Source organism: Anolis sagrei, chromosome 5, assembly GCF_037176765.1.
Source record: "Anolis sagrei isolate rAnoSag1 chromosome 5, rAnoSag1.mat, whole genome shotgun sequence".
NCBI lineage: Eukaryota > Metazoa > Chordata > Lepidosauria > Squamata > Dactyloidae > Anolis > Anolis sagrei.
The window spans coordinates 184405782-184425080 of record NC_090025.1 but is presented as its reverse complement, the minus strand read 5'-3'; the positions used below and the strand labels follow the sequence as shown (position 1 = coordinate 184425080).

The 19299-nt window shown below is 39.2% G+C and overlaps 1 protein-coding gene across 1 annotated transcript; it reads right to left on the bottom strand.

The window, feature by feature from the left end:
* Positions 1–457: 457 nt before the first annotated feature.
* PYROXD1 (pyridine nucleotide-disulphide oxidoreductase domain 1) lies at positions 458–18020 on the bottom strand. Its single transcript, XM_060776596.2, has 12 exons — positions 17854–18020; positions 14513–14593; positions 12755–12874; positions 10902–11030; positions 9680–9753; positions 7765–7925; positions 6347–6447; positions 5448–5586; positions 4799–4911; positions 3525–3647; positions 2929–3066; positions 458–2616 (listed from the first exon to the last, which is right to left on the bottom strand). The coding sequence occupies exons 1-12, from the start codon at positions 18004–18006 to the stop codon at positions 2368–2370; spliced, it is 1581 nt and encodes a 526-aa protein (XP_060632579.2). The 5' UTR covers positions 18007–18020; the 3' UTR covers positions 458–2367.
* Positions 18021–19299: the final 1279 nt, after the last annotated feature.

Here is a 19299-nt window from a genome sequence, read left to right as displayed (position 1 = left end):
GAACAAGACATTACTGATCATAGTACTAAAAATCTCTCAAAATCATGAATACAAGCCATTGTATTGTGAAAAAGGAAAAACAAATATTGTCAAAGGCTTTCATGGCCGGAATCACTGGGTTGCTGTAGGTTTTTTCGGGCTATATGGCCATGTTCTAGAGGCATTCTCGCCTGACGTTTTGCCTGCATCTATGGCAAGCATACTCACTACCTCTGAGGATGCTTGCCATAGATGCAGGCGAAACGTCAGGAGAGAATGCCTCTAGAACATGGCCATATAGCCCCAAAAAAACCTACAACAACCCAGGAAAAAAATAGTTTGAGAAGTGGGGAGGGATCCTTCCTAAAGTCCTCACATCCAACTTCTTCCTCATTGATAGGTCTCTGCTGAGTATGGTACCAAGGTGATATTTCTCACAGGAATAGTCAGGATATGAAAGGAGGTGTTATTCCCCCCCCCCCCCACACACACACAATATCCTGACATCTTGTCATATGTGGATTGAATGAAATTGAATGATTGGTGTATGACTGGGGTCTGGCAAGAGCACGTTAAGGCTTTTCAAGACTGAAGATACCATCCTAAGAAGATTTAGGCCTACAACTGCATTATGGAGGGCATGAAAAGTACTGATGGAGGAAATTGCTGACATAATTGATCTGGGAACTCTTGGGTAAACAACATGTTTACATGGCCAGATACAATGATTCTTTAAGTTAAGGAAGTGAAACTCAATGGTTCCTTACTGCAAGGAGGAAAAAACAATATGCCCAGAACTGATAAGAGTGTCAGCATGTTTTAGCTGGATAACAAGTCAATCAATCAAGATAAAAACAGGAAAAAATGCTACATAAAGGGACACTTTCCACTTGGAAAAGTGTGTCAGATCTGCATGGGAATGCCTGCCGCCTTTCCCCCTCAAGATGGGTTAAATGCAGAGGTGGTTGTGAGTATGGAAAAATGCATGAGAAGTATGAATGTGGAGCAAATGTTTCCCTTTTGTCTGTGTAATCAATATAGCTATTAGAAAACCAGTACTGGCGTCTGTGAGTCTACTTCTTTCTCTGAAAGTGCTTGATGTACTCTGTCCCACTCAAAATGGATTAAAGAACATTTTTAAGGTTCAAAAAGTATTCATGACAATCTCTCTTTATATATGTCAATTTATTGAATTCAGACCCTCTTAATGGTAATCATTTTTTGTTTCTTGTGTTTTCCAAAATACAAAGAAAGGAAAGGCATGCTGGGAAAAGTAAACACTGCAGGAACAGTAGGTTTCACTGGAATAGACAGGACTGGACATGATTGTTTTCTCTAGGAAATATGCCTTTATGGTTTTCCTGATATAGTATCAGAGAGCATTCCCAATAGCTGAATTTGAAGAACACTGCACCTGTTCCAAAGGCAAAGGGGGAAAAATGCAGAGAGCTGCAATTTGCAGAAAGTTGGCAAACCCCAAGAGGATTCATGGCTCCACAAAATCCTAGCCATCCCATGGATGGCAGGTGGTCCAACAGAATCAGAAGGGACCTTTCAAAACCATGTTAGAAGTATCAAAACAAACACTTACTATGGCTCCCAGTTCCTTTTAAGACTGGTCAAAAATGGGAAGAGATATGGAAAGCAAGACAATTAAAAACATGTCAATTAAAATAAAAGAAAACCATTATAAATTACTTTGGAAGTGGTATTTAACACAGAGAAAACTAAACATTATGAACAGTAATTATAATGAAAAATGTTGGAGAGGGTATCAGGAAACTGGAACATATACTGTATGCATATGTGGTGGGATTGTAAATATACAAGATTTTTGGGAAATGATTTGGGAAATAGAAAATATGAACATATAAAATAGAAGGAGTATGTCAAATATTGCTATCAATTAAAAGAGATGAAGGGAAAGATAAGAGGGAATGAATTTTAATTGGCATGCTGTTAACAGCAGATAGATTATTAATCGCAATTATTGGAAAAGGAAAATAATACAAATTGATGAATAGTATAAAGAAATCTGGTAAATGGCACTGATATCAAATTTAAAAGTAAAGAAAGGACTCTGGAGAAGGGGCAGCAGGGGGATGAAAGAGAATGAAGGAGGGGGGATGTAGAGTCATAAGAATGGTGAACTTATGTTTTATATATATATATATGTCTATATAATTGTAAAAATAAATAAATAGAATAAGAATGTGGCCAGTTCAAGTCTTACATTTGTGAAAGAGTGTTAGTGGCTTTGGAACCACTTTACAAGGTAAGGCACTGTGCATTCCAATTAAAATCTGCATTATAAAATAAATGCTTGTACTCTATAACTGTTCAGTGTCCAGTTCAAAATAAGCCACAGATGCTATTATTTTCAAACATTCAGTCAAAATAATCTTCAATGTCAATATTCGGATCCAAGAGGTCCTCCCCATAGCGTGAAAGATCCATCTGATTTAGAATCAAGTTCTCAAAGGTTTCTTCCAAGTCCGTTTCTCCAATCAGGACCGCTCCCAGCATTCGTCCGTTCTGCATCACGACTTTGACATACTCCAGCCCTTTGGTGCACCGCAACATCAATTCATGGTTAGAACCCAGTCCTTGAGCATTATATTTTCCTAGCAGCACCACCTTGAGGGAAATAAAAAAGAGGTGATTTTTTTGGTCTGTCTGATAATGCTTAAGAATGCATACCTCTAGGCCGGTGGTTCTCACACTGCTCCCCCAGATGTTTTTGACTTCAGCTCCCACAATTCCTAATAGTTGGTAAGCTGGCTGGGATTTCAGGGAGCTGAAGTCCAAAACACCTAAAGGAGCACAGTTTGAGAAACTCTTCTCTAGGCTATGAGTGGATAGGGTTGTGGAGGACCATCCAATGCAATCAAAAAGCCACTGCAAAGCAGCTGCGGACCACCCCTTCTGTTGCAGTTGTTTATAGATTACCTTGTAGTTGAAAAATTTTGTAACATGAGCAAAGAGTTCAAAACTGAAGTCCATGTCAATAGGTTCCCCTAGAGTGTCAGCGGCCATACATTTTGCAGTGTACCAGCCCATCTGCCTAGCTTGGGTCCACAGTCTCATCTGAAATAACAAGGCAACAAAGACAAACATATCATATTACAGGAAGTTGTTTGGGTATGATATGCATAGATCCCTAAGGCAAATCTCGTGAGTTCATCTCATTAGGAAGCTACATTACAAATCTATTCTATTCTGGAAATTTGACAAGCTTCATGCTTAAGTCTGCTCTTTTATAATGAGTTTACAAAAGATCTAATCAACTTTTTTTTAAGTTCCAGGTAGTTATCCCCTGTCAGCATATGCTATTTAGCCCCCTTCATTATCATCAATCATAATCAACATCGGATCTTCTATTCATTAACCTTAACAGGTTTGTGAAAGATGGTGTGATTTGATGGTTTTTCATTCGAGGGGTTGTCACAAGTCAAAGTCAACTTGAAATCAGCTATCAACAAAGAGGACAAGGAGGCAGCTGTTACTAAAACACATTTTAGAATTACAATCGGCATTTATCTTACCTGCTGCCAAAAAGGACTGGGCTCCCATGATGTTGTGCAGATGTCTCCTGCTGCATAGATATCTGGTAATGATGTGTGCATAAACTTGTCCACTTGTAGACCTCCATCTTCACCTACAGCAAACTGAATATGTAGAAAACCGAAGGAGTTGCTTAAATATTTTTTCAAAGAAGTGTATTACTAAGATGTTATCAGCATCCACAGAACAGGCCAGTTTAGCTATCAACATCTCAATTCACTTATTGACAGGACCAGGCCAGATCTGAGTAGATCAACAGTAGTAGATTTTCCTCTGCTGCTTCTTGGCCTTTCACTGTTCCCCTTTCAATCTTAGGCATTTGGGCAACAGTGAAAGAAATTAACAGACCAAAATCCACTACCGTTGCTTTTGAGGTCCAATGAACACATGGTCCAAATCCAAATTGTTAATCTGGACTAGCATAAATCAAATGAATCAAGAGTGATGACTCACTGTTCAACCATTTATAAAACACAACTATCGAAGTAGTTGGATTCAGGACACAATCTACAGATCCCAACCCTTAGCCTATCTCTTTAAGTAACAGGCAAACTTTGCCAGGCATGCTGACTTATACCTGCCTCCCAAAATATCTGAGCTCTTAGGTCAGGTGTAGGAATTGGAAATTTCTTTAGGAGGGTCTGGAAACCTTACTAACCCCAAACGATTAAAACTTCCATTAAAAAAAAACATGTTTTTCATACAAACAGACACAAAGGCTTATGTGAACTCTTCCCCTTTGTGGAACTATCTGTAGGATTCCAATAGCAGTCCTCTAAGTCAGACAAGGGCAAATTTCAGCTCTCCAGGTGTTTTGTAGGTGCATTCCCACAATTCTTAACAGCCCACCAGCTGTTCCACCAAAACACCTGGAAGGCTGAAGTTTGCTCATGCCTGCTCTAGTTTCTGGTGGCTGTGTATCCATCTTACACTGATATCACATAGCAAAGAAACAGAAGTTATGAAGGGAAGTGAAAGGGAAGCATTAATTGAACTGAAAAGACAATTATATATTTGTGTGCCATGAATTATTGCTACATTTCAAGTGTTTTGTTCAGACACAATAACTCGCAAATATATTACGCACACTCATTTTTCATTATTGCATTTCCAATAACTTTTGCTATGATTAACATTTAAAGGGACTGGGGTATGTTTTTGTATTTCTAAGAACAACATTGCTAGAAAAGGGAAACATAACGGCAGGCATATTTCAAGAAGCAGCAGTTTGGTCATTTTCAACATGAATCCTTACCTTATTACCATCAAGGAATGGCTGGACATTTGGGACAACCCCGGTTGCACTAACAACAAAGTTACAGCCATATATTCTCCCGTTGGTTAATTCCACATATACAGGCCAAGGCTCTGAAACAACCAAAGTTCAAGCATAATAGTGTGTAAAGTATAAAAGAAACTGAATCTAAACTGAATCACAAAACAGACCCAGTAATAAGAAGCTGCACATCCAGATGTTCTGCTCTTTCATTAATACAGCTCATTAATAATTATTCATATCAGCATGGCTCTACTAAACTTGTGTGCCTTCAAGCAGTTTCTGAATAAAGATGGCCCTAAACCTACTTGTTTATGCTTCCCGTCAAGCATAAACTAGTACATTTAAGGAGGGGAGATTGTTTTTGAAGATCTTAACTTTGCAACTTGTATTCTAAACACTTGTTTGCCATCATTTACATTTTTGCTAATGCATTATTTGGCTTTGGTCATATTTGGAAATTTCCTCCCTGTAATTTTGTGTTTACTCTAAAAACCCTCATGTGGGAAGAGAGGAATCTGGAATAATATTCTCCACAATGACAATTAGAAAGCAGTTTCCTACTGCACAGAAAGTCAATTTCACCTTACATTAGCTCATGTTGCCTTATACTACAGAAGCACTTTACCTTCTTCTGTTTCCATAACATTCTTGTCTTCTTGGGCTTTGGGGAAAGCCAAGGAGACCTTCCCTGACTTGTGGAATTCCTCCCAGAGATAGATCTTCTTTATTTCACACAGATTTTCAATGTGAACTTTATGGGAAAGCTAAAGAACATAAGACAAATTTACCTTATACTATAAGACCAACATCTATCTAGTTCGGTTTTACAGACCACAAACTGCACAAATGAGTGTTGTGTGAAAAATGGGAGTCCAACATACAAATGTTCTATTTGCAGCTATTTTGCATCTAGTTCTTAAGTGAACCTCATTTTGCCCAGCAAGACATGCCTATTTTACCAAGGCGCGTGTATTTTCTTTTACCCTGGAGCTCAGAGCAGAAGGAGATTCCCGTCTCTCTGGCAAGAAGAAACAGAGACAGTCCCTCCCAAGGCATCTCTCAGGGTTTGAAAGAATCCGGTTGGATTCAGAAGGTTCCACTCTGCTCCCCATCATATGATTGTTTATTACATGAGACTAAATGCCCAAATAGGCTTTTGATGAACAAAAGTATTTTCATCACCTAAAACCCCATTAAGTTTCCTGCTTCTTAGATAGGTAGGCCTGGTGAGTTTCCAAACAGGGTTTTTGTGTAGCAGCACTCTTGTGATGGAACTCCCTTTCTAGGAAGGTTAGGCCAATCTCCTCTATTTATTGCCCTCCAGACACCTGAGAAAGGCAATGTTTTTCCACCAAGATTTTCATCGTCAACACCAATCCTTGATTTTATGATGAAACCTCAGAATTTTCCTATCACAAGCCATTTGGATTTTGTAGCTTACATAAGCTACTCTTTTCATTGATAGATTTCCTCAATTGCTCACTAACCAAAAATGTAATCCAGAATTTTAAAAAGAAATAATACCTCTTTTGCTCCCTTGAGTTGCAAGCCGTCGTGCCAGTCAGGGCCCAAAGCACTGCCAATTTCCCCAGGGCCTGTTGTGTCTGCCCCTTTGTTTTTACTTTCTGGAAGGAAGACAACAATCAAAAACAATTTTATAAAGAAGGGAAGACTGGGACTTATATTTTCTAACCTATTTTCTTAATTAACGGTTCCAGCCCACCCTACCTATTTGAATGTATCTCTCCTTATGAACCAGATAGGAATTTAAGATCTTCTGGGGAGGCCCTGCTTTCAATCCCGCTTTTGTCAAAGGTGCGCCTGGCGGGAATGAGAGACAGGGCTTTCTCAGTGGTGGCTCCTCAGCTATGGAACTCCCTCCCTAGGGATATCAGATTGGCCCCCTCCCTGACATTCCAAAAAAAAAAAAAAGAGTAAAAACTTGGCTCTTTGAACAAGCCTTTGGAAACCAGCGTAATGGATGAATATGGAACCCAGGAAAGAATTAACATGGAACGGTTTAGACAATGTTTTTGGAAAATGAGTTAATAGGAAGTCACTGGTAATTATATGTTTTTAATGATTTTTACATGGTTTTTATAATGTGTGCTAAATGTTTTAAATTGTGTTTTATGACTATTGTGGCATCAAATCGTGAAAGTTGTAAGCTGCCTCCGGGCTGAGAAAGGCGGCATAGAAATGCTGCAAATAAATAAATAAATACATGTGACTAGTTCCATGTGTGGATACAACTGGTGGGTATAATAATGCCATAGTGGAGGGGCACCGTTGTAATGTGTTCTTTTCTGTTGCCTTCAGATGCAGTCTCTGAAATCACTGCTGAAGTGATGTATGTAAAATAGGGTGCCTTTTTTCTCTTTGAGTAAAAATTACAGCATTTTCTTTTTAAAAAGTATACCTTTAAGGCCCTCAGATGACTAACAAAGCAGTTTCATCTTCTTGTCCTTATGGGTGGCTTTTAGCTTTATTTTGCCTTTTAATATGATACACAATGTGCAAATTAAGATTGTGCTCATGATGTGGTGTTTAACATTTAAAAAAGCAAGTGAGGATGCTGAAAGCAGTTTATATATTTATTTATTTCATTTATATAGTGCTTTTCTCAACCCCTGGGAGGACTCAAAGAGGTTCACAGCAAGATAAATGACAAAATTCAATACCTCAAAGAGTATAAATTATAACACATTATTAAAACAGCATATAACAAAAGATTAAAACCAGAAACTATAAAATATCAAACATAGGCAACATAAAACATACATCTTCACATTAAAGGTTAAATACCTCTAATCCATAATGGTTGGAAACAGAAGTATTTGGCCTTTTGCATTGGACTGATGTGATGATCCCATGAAATTTTAGGCCCTGAATATGTACACAATAAGCAGTTTGAATGTCATGTACTATACTTGAGACTGTACCTGCTGTTGTGTATTTTGTTCTTTTACAAACAAGTGGAAACTTAGGCTTCTCCGCACTTAGCTTTGGAATCAAAAATTCAGCTGCTCCTGCATCGAAAAAAGTATTCCCAATTGCTTTGTCTTTAATGGCCCAAATCACTTCACAACCTTCAATTTCATACCTAAAAGGTTTTTTAAAAAAGAAAAAAACAAGACAATGGCTCCATTTCGACTCTTGCAGTTGGAAGTTGTAGGTACAAGACAACCAAGTTGTGTCAGCTTCAAAACAGTGATATTGAGAGTTAAATATACGATTCTTTGTCATAAACATACTAGGGAATTAACAAGACATAGATTTGAAGCCCTAGTCCTTCATACCAGAGTCTCATGAGGAATCTGGGCTGTCAGAGATGCATAAAGGTCCCTTTCCCAGAAAATCCACAACTCGAGACCTTTACTGGGTATTAACACAAGAATGCTTTTGACTACACTTATTATCTGAACTACACTGGCAACCAAGATTACCTTAGCTTTACCCAGACCAGATTTTGATCCTACACAGAACAGGATATGATTTCTTTATTAAAATATTTTATTTGCCATATGTTAAAAAAACCAAAGAAAAAGAAATTTAAAGCACTGTATTCCTTTCTTCTGCCAAATACATCAGTTGTGGTTTTGTTAAGCAGCTTGGATCTCATACAATCTTCAGTATCTCACAGAGATATTGAGGTCAAAGCCTTGGTTGCCTTTCCCCTGCTCTACCTATGAAGTTAAGAAGCATAACAGGGGCTTGCTGGCCTCACCCCATGGAGTCAAGGACCTCTGAGTGCCTTAGCAACACAGTTTTCTTTCTCTTTTTCCTGACTAAGAGCTAAAAATAAGAAAGGAGTGCTTGTTAATTTGGTTGGATTGAAATACTCGGAATATCTTGAGAATCTAACAGTCTTCCTAAATTTGAAGTTGCGACCGTGATACAACTACAGAAAACATCTCCACCTATTGCTACAATTCCAAGTTTGGGAGAAAATATGTCATCAGTGTAAGAAAGATGTGTAAATCTAATAATAAATATTGTTAGGGCTGGCTTTAGCACAGCAGGTGAAACCACCAGCTATAGTCAATCTTGCCAGTTGAAAGACTGCCAGTTCAAAGCTGGGTCAGGGTGAGCGCCTTGCCTTTTGCCCAGCTTCCGCCCTCCTAGCGGTTCAAAAGCACATGTGAGTAGATAAATAGGTACTACTTTTTTGAAAGAGGGGAAATATTCTGAGGTAGCCATAAGGAATGCTGGCGATTTGATCCAAAAAGGTGGAAGTTACGAACAAGGTCTTTGGGAGGGAGATGGAGTGACAGCACCCTCCACCCCCAGCCCCCAGTAGCTGGAACCGAGCACAACACTTTCCAAGATGCCAAAAGATGGGGAAAACTGATATATCTATGCATAATTGTCTGTCTAGTTGTATATAAAATGGCATTGAAATTTTGCCACATATGTATGTTCTGTGATCTGCCCTGAGACCCCTTTGAGGTGAGAAATGCGGAAAACCAATACTGTAAATAAATAAATAAATAAATAAATAAATAAATAAGCTTTCCCACTTATCTGAAATTTTAAAAAACAAGATTTATCTTTCAATTTATTGAAAAAAAACAACTGCATATAAAAGAGCTAAAAACTCATCGAACTGATAACAAATGATGTAATAACAAACCCAGTTTGCCCTCCTTTTTTCTCTCCAGTATCTCTCCAAGTACAGATTTTAGTGGACATGCACTTCAAAACTTCATGCTGGAAATATTTCTTATTATTATAAGGTTAATTTTCCAGAATGAAATCACCACACTGAATTAAATCTCGCAATACAATGAGTTTATGGTCAAGATTATTACGTTTCTAGATTCATTCATTTCTTTAAAAAATCAAGATTTTACTCACACTAATTCAAGTGCAATACCACCATTTCCCACAATTATTATTCTTTCAGCTTTCGCTAGACGTTTCTGGAATTCCTGTAGGAAACAGAAAGAGGGATACTTATGAACGGTGGCAGTAATCAAGCTAGCTCCATTTGTCTTCAAGATAAAGCGAAATTAACTGATTGGATTTAAGATATTAATAGTGGAAGAAGGTGATAGTATCCCATTTTTCAGCTGTGAAATATTGCCAGCATGGTGTAGTGGTTTGAGTGTTGGATTACGGCTCTGGAGACAAGAGTTTGAATCCCTTCTCAGCCATGGAAACCCACTGGGTAACCTTGGACAAGTCTCTCTCTCTCTCTCTCTCTCTCTCAGCCTCAGAGGAAGGTAAAAGCAAATCCTCTCTGAACAAATCTTGCCAAGAAAACCCTAGATAGGTTCCACCTTGGAGCCGTCATCAATTGGTAATGACTTGAAAACACACAAGAATAGTGTCAGGATGCACTAAACATCACGACCCCCTCCTTCCCCACTTTGCAGCCATTTTTCCAAGTTTTGAACATCACCGTGGAACAATCTAACTAGATAAACTGGTCAGAGATGTTCCCTTTTCACTTTTAGCAAACCAATAATAAAACAACAATACCAACAACACATACACATCTTTGTTTTTGATTTTTCAAAAAAAAAAGTTTAGAAAATGATCCTAGCTCCTAATATATAATATCAGGTTACCTAAGGATTAGTTCTTGCATGGATGGGAAATTTCTAGGCAGGCCAACATTTGGGAGGATTAATCCATTTTAAAGGGATGTTGATTGGAAGACCACAATCCCATTCCTCAACAACCAACTACACAAAGTATGTGTTGGGCAAATGAGTAACTTCTTTTGCCATTTAAGTCTGTGTGACCTTGAATATTATATGTAGAAGGGACCAGAAACTCACTAAACTACCATCAAAAGTAATAGACCAGAAACTCACTACACTACCATCACAAGTAAAAGGCCAGGAAAAACAGCTATCCCTTTCCAAAATGTTTTAAGCCTATCTAAAGGTAAGAAGCTCTAGCTACTTTGTGGTTTCAGTTGCTTTCTGTATCATTTTCCAGTTCCACACTGTTTCAAATAGTTTTACAAAGTATTTAGAAGAAGAGACTGAGGTTGTGCATCATGTAATCTATATTTTGTAGCATTTTTGAACTGTCATACATTAGAAAGCACAAAGCCAAAGAACATTACCGCAGCACTATCTGTATCTCGAATTCCCAACACGAATGGGTTTCCCTCAGCAATCAGTTTTGGCTTGGCTCCAGCACAAAGGCAAAGCTTTTCGTAGGCATACTCCTTGCCATCCTCTGTAATGATCTTCTGTAAACAGATTTAAAATTAATGTGAGAGATAAGCAATGACAGGAGTATATGGTCTAAACAGCAGCTTCAGTTGGAAGGAAAAGTGTTGTGAACAAAAATATAATTCAATGAGAGGAAATCATTTACAAATCAGTCCTGTTAAAATCAAGATAAACCAGTATAAAAGCACGTTGCTTCCCTTAAAAGACTCACAGCAACCCAATGCTTTATGTGTTTTTAACTATTTTAAGTGTTTTTTAACAACAGAGATATTTAATTTCTTTTTCACATTTTAAAAACAATTGTTTTAGTTGTTCTTTTGGAAAATTATTGTAAGGCATCACAAATTCCTTTCTAGTAGAAAGACAGTATATATGTTTATAGATGTATGTCTATATGCAAAGCTATATATGTATGTGTGTTTGTGTATATATGTGAGGAATATGTACATTATCCACTTGTTATACTCTTTCATGTGTATTGGATATTAATTGTTTCCACAGCAATTCTCAAATCCCTGATCATTTACCAAACTGGTTGATGGGAGCTGAAGTCCAACATCAAAGGGAAAATAGTTGTGAAGGGCACCATGGCGCTTTATACCATTTCCCCTCCAGCTGTGTACAACGAATCCATCCAAGTTAGCTTCCTCAATAGCTTTGTGTGTCTTGCTGGTTTCTGGGTCAAGGGCTCAGTTAGGAAGTGACAGGAGCAAACATGAAGGACCATGATATCGATCCATGTAGGAAAGGACCAAAGACAATGTTTATACTATATGTGTTTCCTCTTGGTGGCAGTATGGGTCTTTGTGAAAAAGATTAAAATAAAAAACACTGGCTAGACTCTGGATTTTTAGCAACTTACATCACGTAATAAACTGGATTTCTCCTTCTAATTCAAGTGCCACTTCAATTTAAAGACCAAAGCCAAGATCTAATTAATCCTATACAGTTCTCCAAGTGCTTCTTCAAGCTTCTTGAGTATTGCCGCTGCATCAGAAGCTGCTCTGGAGGACTCCCTCAAATTATGAGAAGGGGCACCCAATATGCATGCCTTAGCTTCCCTTCTGTCATAGAGTCTGTTTGCATTAATATTTCTCATCACATCATCACAGGCTGCATGCGAACTAGCCCCACTGCATATGTTGAATTAGTCTACCAATTTTGTGACAGTTCACAATTGCCCTTCATACCCTCATTTCGCTCATGTGGCTTTGTAGAGGAAGGAATTTCAGTGGTGCTACTTGTCATGTAAGCATCACCTGCTTAAATTTCCTTCTTCTACATAATCATTAAAAGTACAGAAACTCTGTCCCCTATTTACCTGGCAAATCTGCTTTTAATACACCTACCAGATGCCATTAGGAGGCAAGATATAGATGACTAAGGATCACAGCTTTAATTCCTCTTATTTAATTTATATCAGGGAGCAGGGATGTGGATTAGATGTACAACATTACAGCTATTTAATACCGGTTGTCTAAGAGTGCATCTACACTGTAGAAATAATGCAATTTAACACCACTTTAACTGCCATAACTCAGTGTTATGGAATCACGTGATTTGGAGCTTGGTGGTCCACCAAGACTATTGGGCAGAGAAGGCAAAACATCTTGTAAAACTTCAACTCCCATAATTTCAAATCATTGAGCCACAACAGACCTCTTTCACCTCTTCCTGTCTCTTCAAAAGGAAAATCAATTCACATCAAATGGGAAGACAAAAAGATGAAGCATCCCCTTACATGTTCTTCACTTTTTAACCGCTTTACAGGAGACTGTATAACCTTAATGTTAGGACAGCGTTTTTGTAAGACGCTGCTTGCTTGTTCCTCAACATCAAATTCTTCTAAAGTTCTGGAGACCTGTTAAAAAAACCCAGAATATAGTTTCATTATTAATTTCATTATTATCACAGCTTCCCATCCTCATCATCTCTCAGCATAACCAATCTTACAGGGTTATTGCAAGGACAAAATGTGGAGAAGACAACAATTGTAGTAAAACTCGAATTTTTAGAAAGGTCTATGTGCTCCTTAATGTAACCTTGTCCAAAACCACGAAAGGTTTTTAAGTTTCTAGCTAGCATAAGTACTTTGACTGGGGGCTATGGAACAGATATAAAATTGGAAATATGTAATACAATCTGCAAATGCCAAACAAAACTGAAACCGAAATTTGCAGATTGTCCTTAAAGCAGGCTTTTGTAGCACACTTTACAAAAGGTTTGGAGATAAGTGAAATATGATGGAGAGTCCAGGAGTTTCAATGCAAAATGCTAAGTGATGTGATGAGTGGCTCTTGTAGAAAACAGCAGCTCCAACAATGAAGACTTCAGGATGAACATACAGAACCCATATCCACGTTTTAACATATTGGTAGTGGGGGGCGGGGTGTATTCATTCCAGTTAGCAATCTGTTGTCCCTTTAGGGATATGTTAGGTCCTCCAGATAATTCTATACCATATTTACTCAAGTCTAATGTGCCATTGAATAAAATGACAAACCAAAACATTTGCTGCTGAAAGTAAAAAGTGCACTCTTTGTGATTTGGCCAAAAAATGAGCATTACAGTTTCTGCTTGCTTAAAATTCTTTCTTTAAAAACAAATAATGATAATAATAATAATAATAATAGTAATAATAGTAGTAGTAGTAGTAGTAATAACAACTTTATTTATACCCTGCCACCATCTCCCTGGAGAGACTCGGGGCAGCTAACATGAGGACAAGTCCAAACAAATTAGTACAATAAATGAAAATACATATAAAACAAGTAATAAACATCAAACCAAATACTCAATAATAACAGAAGGATGAAATGAAAATAACAAAAACCACAATGAAACAAGTGATAAGATGGTAAAAGAATTAAGCAAAGCGAGATGGGTCAAATGCAATGGGTAATAATTGATAAAACCAGTGGGTGAGATAGATAGAAAGTATTATAACTAGTGAGAGGGTCGGATGAGAAAGTGTTAAGAGCACCAAAGTTTCAGCAATGGAAAAGAAAACCATCATCATCACTCGTAACTGAGAATGATTGCCTTCCAAGTGTAAATTCTGAAAACTTGGGATGCATTTGTGCAGCAGAACAAATTCACTTTATTTGCCTCGGTTCAATGCTATTTCACTGCTAGTTCACTCAGGGTACATCTACATTGTAGAATTAATACAGTTTGACGCCGCTTTAACTAACAAGGCTCAATGCTACAGAATCATGGAGCTGCAGTTTTGCAAAGTTTTTAGGTTTCTCTGCCAAAGGGTGCTAGTTGCCTCACCAAACTACAACTCCCGTGATTCCATAGAATTGAGACACAACAGTTAAAGCGGCCTCAAACTGTATTAGTTTTAAGAGTGTTAATCCCCCCTTAGTCAGTTTCAGCACACACTGTGGCAATGAAATCCTGGTGCTTTCAAATCCAAATTGAGCATCAGTGGGTTTGGCTGCCTGAATTATTGTTGGCACTGTGTTCCCAAGAAGTCGAATTAAGTCCATCTTACCTGCTTGAAGTTCACAACTGTTTTTATAACAGGAGATGCTGTGACTAATACAATGTCATCAGAGGGAAACTCTGTAGCCAGCTAGAAAGGAAAAAAGACAAGTTTTGGATTAATAGTTACCAAACTACCAATGAATCTCTCCTGTAAAATGAAAATAACAACTATGGACTATTTGCAAGTAAATATTCATGCTAATAGCATCTTGAACTCCAGACTTTTCTTCTCTTTTTCTTCTTTTTCTTCTACCTCATTCTCACCTAAACAAAAATCTTGGATTTCACCATTGATACCTACTGCTGTTAGTTGTATCAGCTATCATGTTTCTTCTTTAAAGCATCAGTAGCAAAGTGAAGGGAAAAGGATAGCGAGTTAATTCAAACTGTCATGGCACAATGCTATGGAATCCTGGGAGTTGAAGGTTTACAAGGCCTTTAGATGTCTCTGCTAAAGAGTGCTGGTGCTCCACCAAAACTATTAATCCCAGGTTTCCATAAAACTGAGCAATGAGTGACTCAACACTTGGTCCACGCTCTTGTTACATCCCAAATAGATAACTGCAACACACTCTACATAGGGCTGCCTTTGAAGACTGTTCAGAAATTACAACTGGTCCAACGGGCAGCAGCCAGATTGCTAACTGGAGTGACAAACAGGGCACACACCACCTCCCTGTTGTGCCAGCTCCACTGGCTGCCGGTCCACTTCCGAACTCAATTTAAAGTGCTGGTCTTGACCTATAAAGCCCTATATGGTTCTGGCCCAGCTTACTTGTCTGAACACATCTCGCTCTATGTCCCCTTTAAGATCATCCGGGGACGCCCTGCTTTCGCTGGCGGGGACGAGAGACAGGGCCTTCTTGGTTGTGGCCCCCCACCTGTGGAACTCGCTTCCCGCAGAGGTAAGATCATCTCCATCCCTCCTGTCATTCAGGAAGAAATTGAAGTCGTGGTTCTGGGACCAGGCTTTTGGACAACAGACACAGATAGCACTTTGGACATGTAATTGGTTATGGAATTGACTGGAATGATAATACGGATATTAATACTGTTTTAATGAATGTTTTTACTTATTGTTTTAATTGTTATTATATTGCTGCTATATGTAGTGGCATCGAATTGCTGCCAAATATAAGCTGTCCTGCGTCCCCCTTCGTGGTTTGAGAAGGAACAGGATAGAAACACCAGAAATAAACAAATAAAAATAAATAAATTACGGCAAATTGCAGGTGCATCTACATTGTAAATTTAAAGCACTTTGGCACTAGGCCTGGGTAACAACGCAAAAATTTGTTTCTAAAATTGATTTGTATTTGGGGGGTTTTTTTGTTTCGATATTTAAAATAATTACAAAATTTTCCTTTTAAAAAGTTCGATATTTACGAAATTTCGTAAATGGTAAAAAATTAACGAATCGATTTCCGAAACAATAATGAATCGATTCGTTAATGGCGGACGCGACTGCGAAATACGCTAAAAAACCTCCAAAAACTTCTGAAGCTTCCCTCTCCCTCTGTTCTTGACTGTTGGTGTGATATTATAATTTTTTTCCACTAATTAAACCATAAAACTGGCCCAGACATGCGGAAATAATAACGAAACGACCTCAGAACAATAACGAAACGAATACAATAACAAAATACGAAGCATTTACAAAACGTGTTTAAAAATTCGTTTTTTTTAATGATTGCTCCAGAATGGTTCGTTATCGTTTTGTAATTGGAAAAATTAACGAATTATTAACGAATTACAAATTAACGAAATGAAACCGCCCAGGTCTATTTGGCACCACTTTAATTGCCATGACTGAATGGTATGGAATTCCTGGGATTTGTAGCTTTACAAGGCTGTCTCTGCCAAAAGAGTGTTGGTGCTTCCCCAAAACTACAAATCCCAGGGTTCCATAGCACTAATTACAAACAAAACTGAAATTCCTGCAAACCACATCTACACTGGGTTGCTTTGAGTTTTCCAGGCTGTACATTCAAGATCCAGAAGCATTATCTCCTGATGGTTCACCCACATCTATGTAATGTTCGTTTGTGGGATTAACAGAACTCAAAAATCACTGGACAAATTGGCGCCAAATTCGGACACAAGATACCTAACAACCCAATGCATGTCCTTCACTGAAAAAAAATGATTTTGTCATTTGGGAGTTGTAGTTGCTGGGATTTATAGTTCACCTACAATCAAAGAGCATTCTGAACCCCACCAACCATGGAATTGAACCAAACTTGGCACACGGTTCTCCCATGACCAATAGAAAATACTGGAAGGGTTTGGTGGGCAGTGTCCTTTGGTTTTGGAGTTGTAGCACTGTGAGCTCAAACAATGATGGATCTGGACCAAACTCTACATGAATACTCAATATGCCCAAATGTGAACACTGGTGGAGTTTGGGAAAAATAGAATCTTGACATTTGGGAGCTGTAGTTGCTGGGATTTGTAGTTCACCTACAGTCACAGAGCATTCTGAACCCTACCAACGATAGAATTGGGCTAAACCTCCCACACAGAACCCCCATGATCATCAGAGTGGGCCACAGCAACGTGTGGCAGGGGACGGCAGTTCGAAAACATGCAAATGTGAGTAAATCAATAGGTACCGCTCCGGCGGGAAGGTAATGGCACTCCATGCAGTCATGCCGGCCACATGACCTTGGAGGTGTCTACGGACAACGCCGGTTCTTCGGCTTAGAAATGGAGATGATCACCACACCCCAGAGTCAGACATGACTGGACTTAATGTCAGGGGACTACCTTTACCTTTACCTATATGTATATGGAATGAGGTTTATATATCTGTGGAATGAATCTACATTGCAGACTGAATGCAGTTTGGCACTATTTTAATTGCCATGGAATTCCTGGGATCTGTAGTTTGGTGAGGCACCAGCACTCTTTCACATGGAAGGCTAAAGACCTCTGAAAACAACAATTCCCATGATTCCATAGCACTGAGCCATGGCAGCTTGAACTGGTATCGAACCGCATTAATTCTACAGTGCAGATCCAGCCCTGGATTCCACTCATGCAGCTCCTCAAAGCCATTCTGAAAAATAACTAGGAAATTTCTTCTTAAACCCCTCCAGTGTTGAAAAAGAAACAGGACTCTGCCAACGTATTTCAACCAAAGTAAGGACTGCTTATGACTTGCATAAGAAGCAACTCCTACTGAGATTCATCTACTGAACTCGGAAGCACGGCGCACGATGCGTGGCTTTATCATTCGTAAGTCTAAGTGCCAACCCGGAAGTCCCCTTCTCCAAGCAACAGGACCCCGAGTCACGTGGGTTTTAAAAGGGGCGAATGACCGCTCAGATTCCAGGCAGAATCCCTTACCCGCTCAGCACACGTTACTCCGGCGATGCCCCCTCCCACCACAATGAAGCGACTCAACGGGACCTCGGGGAGGAGAGGACAAGAATCGGCGGCCATGGCTGTCTCCGACTTCTCAAGCCTTCCTCCTTGACGACGGGTCGTCCCGAGGCTCATCCGCCGCCGTTTGGCGTTTGTGATCCTCCCCCCGCACTCTTTCGTTTTAAGTGACTCTTTGCTGCACCCTAGCGGCCGGATTATCAAATTGCAGACTATCAAAGTAAAGTAAAGGAAGGGAGAAGGTTAGAGTACACCAACGTTTCTCAACCTGGGGGGGGGGGGGGGGGTGTCATGAGGGGATGTCAGAGTGGTCACCAAAGTCCATGAGAAACACAGTATTTTCTGTTGGTCATGGGAAGTGTGGGAAGTTTGGCCCAATTCTCTCGTTGGTGGGGTTCAGAATGCTCTTTGATTGTAGGTGAACTATAAATCGCAGCAACTATAAAAGGCCAAGCTCTATTTACCCCAAACTCCACCAGTGTTCACATTTGGGAATATTGTGTATTCATGCCAGGTTTCGTCCAGATCCACCACTGTTTGAGTCCACAGTGCTCTCTGGATGTAGGTGAACTACAGCTCCAAAACTCAAGGTCAATGCCCACCGAACCCTTCCAGTATTTTCTGTTGGTCATAGGAGTTCTGTGTTTGGTTCAATGCCATCGTTGGTGGAGTTCAGGATGCTCTTTGATTGTAGGTTAACTATAAATCCCAGCAATTACAGCTTCCAAATGACAAAATAAATCCCCTCTTTTTTCTTTCTCTCCTTTCTTCCTTTCCTTTTTTCTTTCCTTCTCTCCTTCCATCTCTCCCTCTTTCCTTCCATCCCCTCCCTTTATCTTTCCCCTTTCCCTTACAAGATATTTACCTTTTTGCTGCCAAATAGTGCTGGAGGGTGCCATGCAGAAGTGCAACTCCCAGGATTCTACCAGATTGAGCCATGGCAGTGAAAATGCTGTCAAACTGCATTCACTCGAATGTAGATCAGGCATGGGAAAACTTGAGCCCTCGCTCCAGGTGTTTTGGACTCCAACTCCCACAATTCCTAACAGCCATTGTTAGGAATTGTGGGAGTTGGAGTCCAAAATACTTGGAGGGTCGAAGTTTGCCCATGCTTGTTCTACAGTGTGGATGTACTCCAGTGGTTCTCAACCTTCTTAATGCCGTGACCCCTTAATACAGTTCCTCATGTTGTGATGACCCCCAACCAGAAAATTATTTTCTTTGCTTCTTAATAACTGTAATTTTGCTACTGTTATGAATCATAATGTAAATATCTGATATGTGGGATATATTTTCATTCACTGGACCACATTTGGCACAAATAGCTGATATGCCCAAATTTAAATACTGGTGGGGTTGGGGGGGGATTGATTTTGACCCCCAACCATAACATTTTTTGTTGTTACTTCA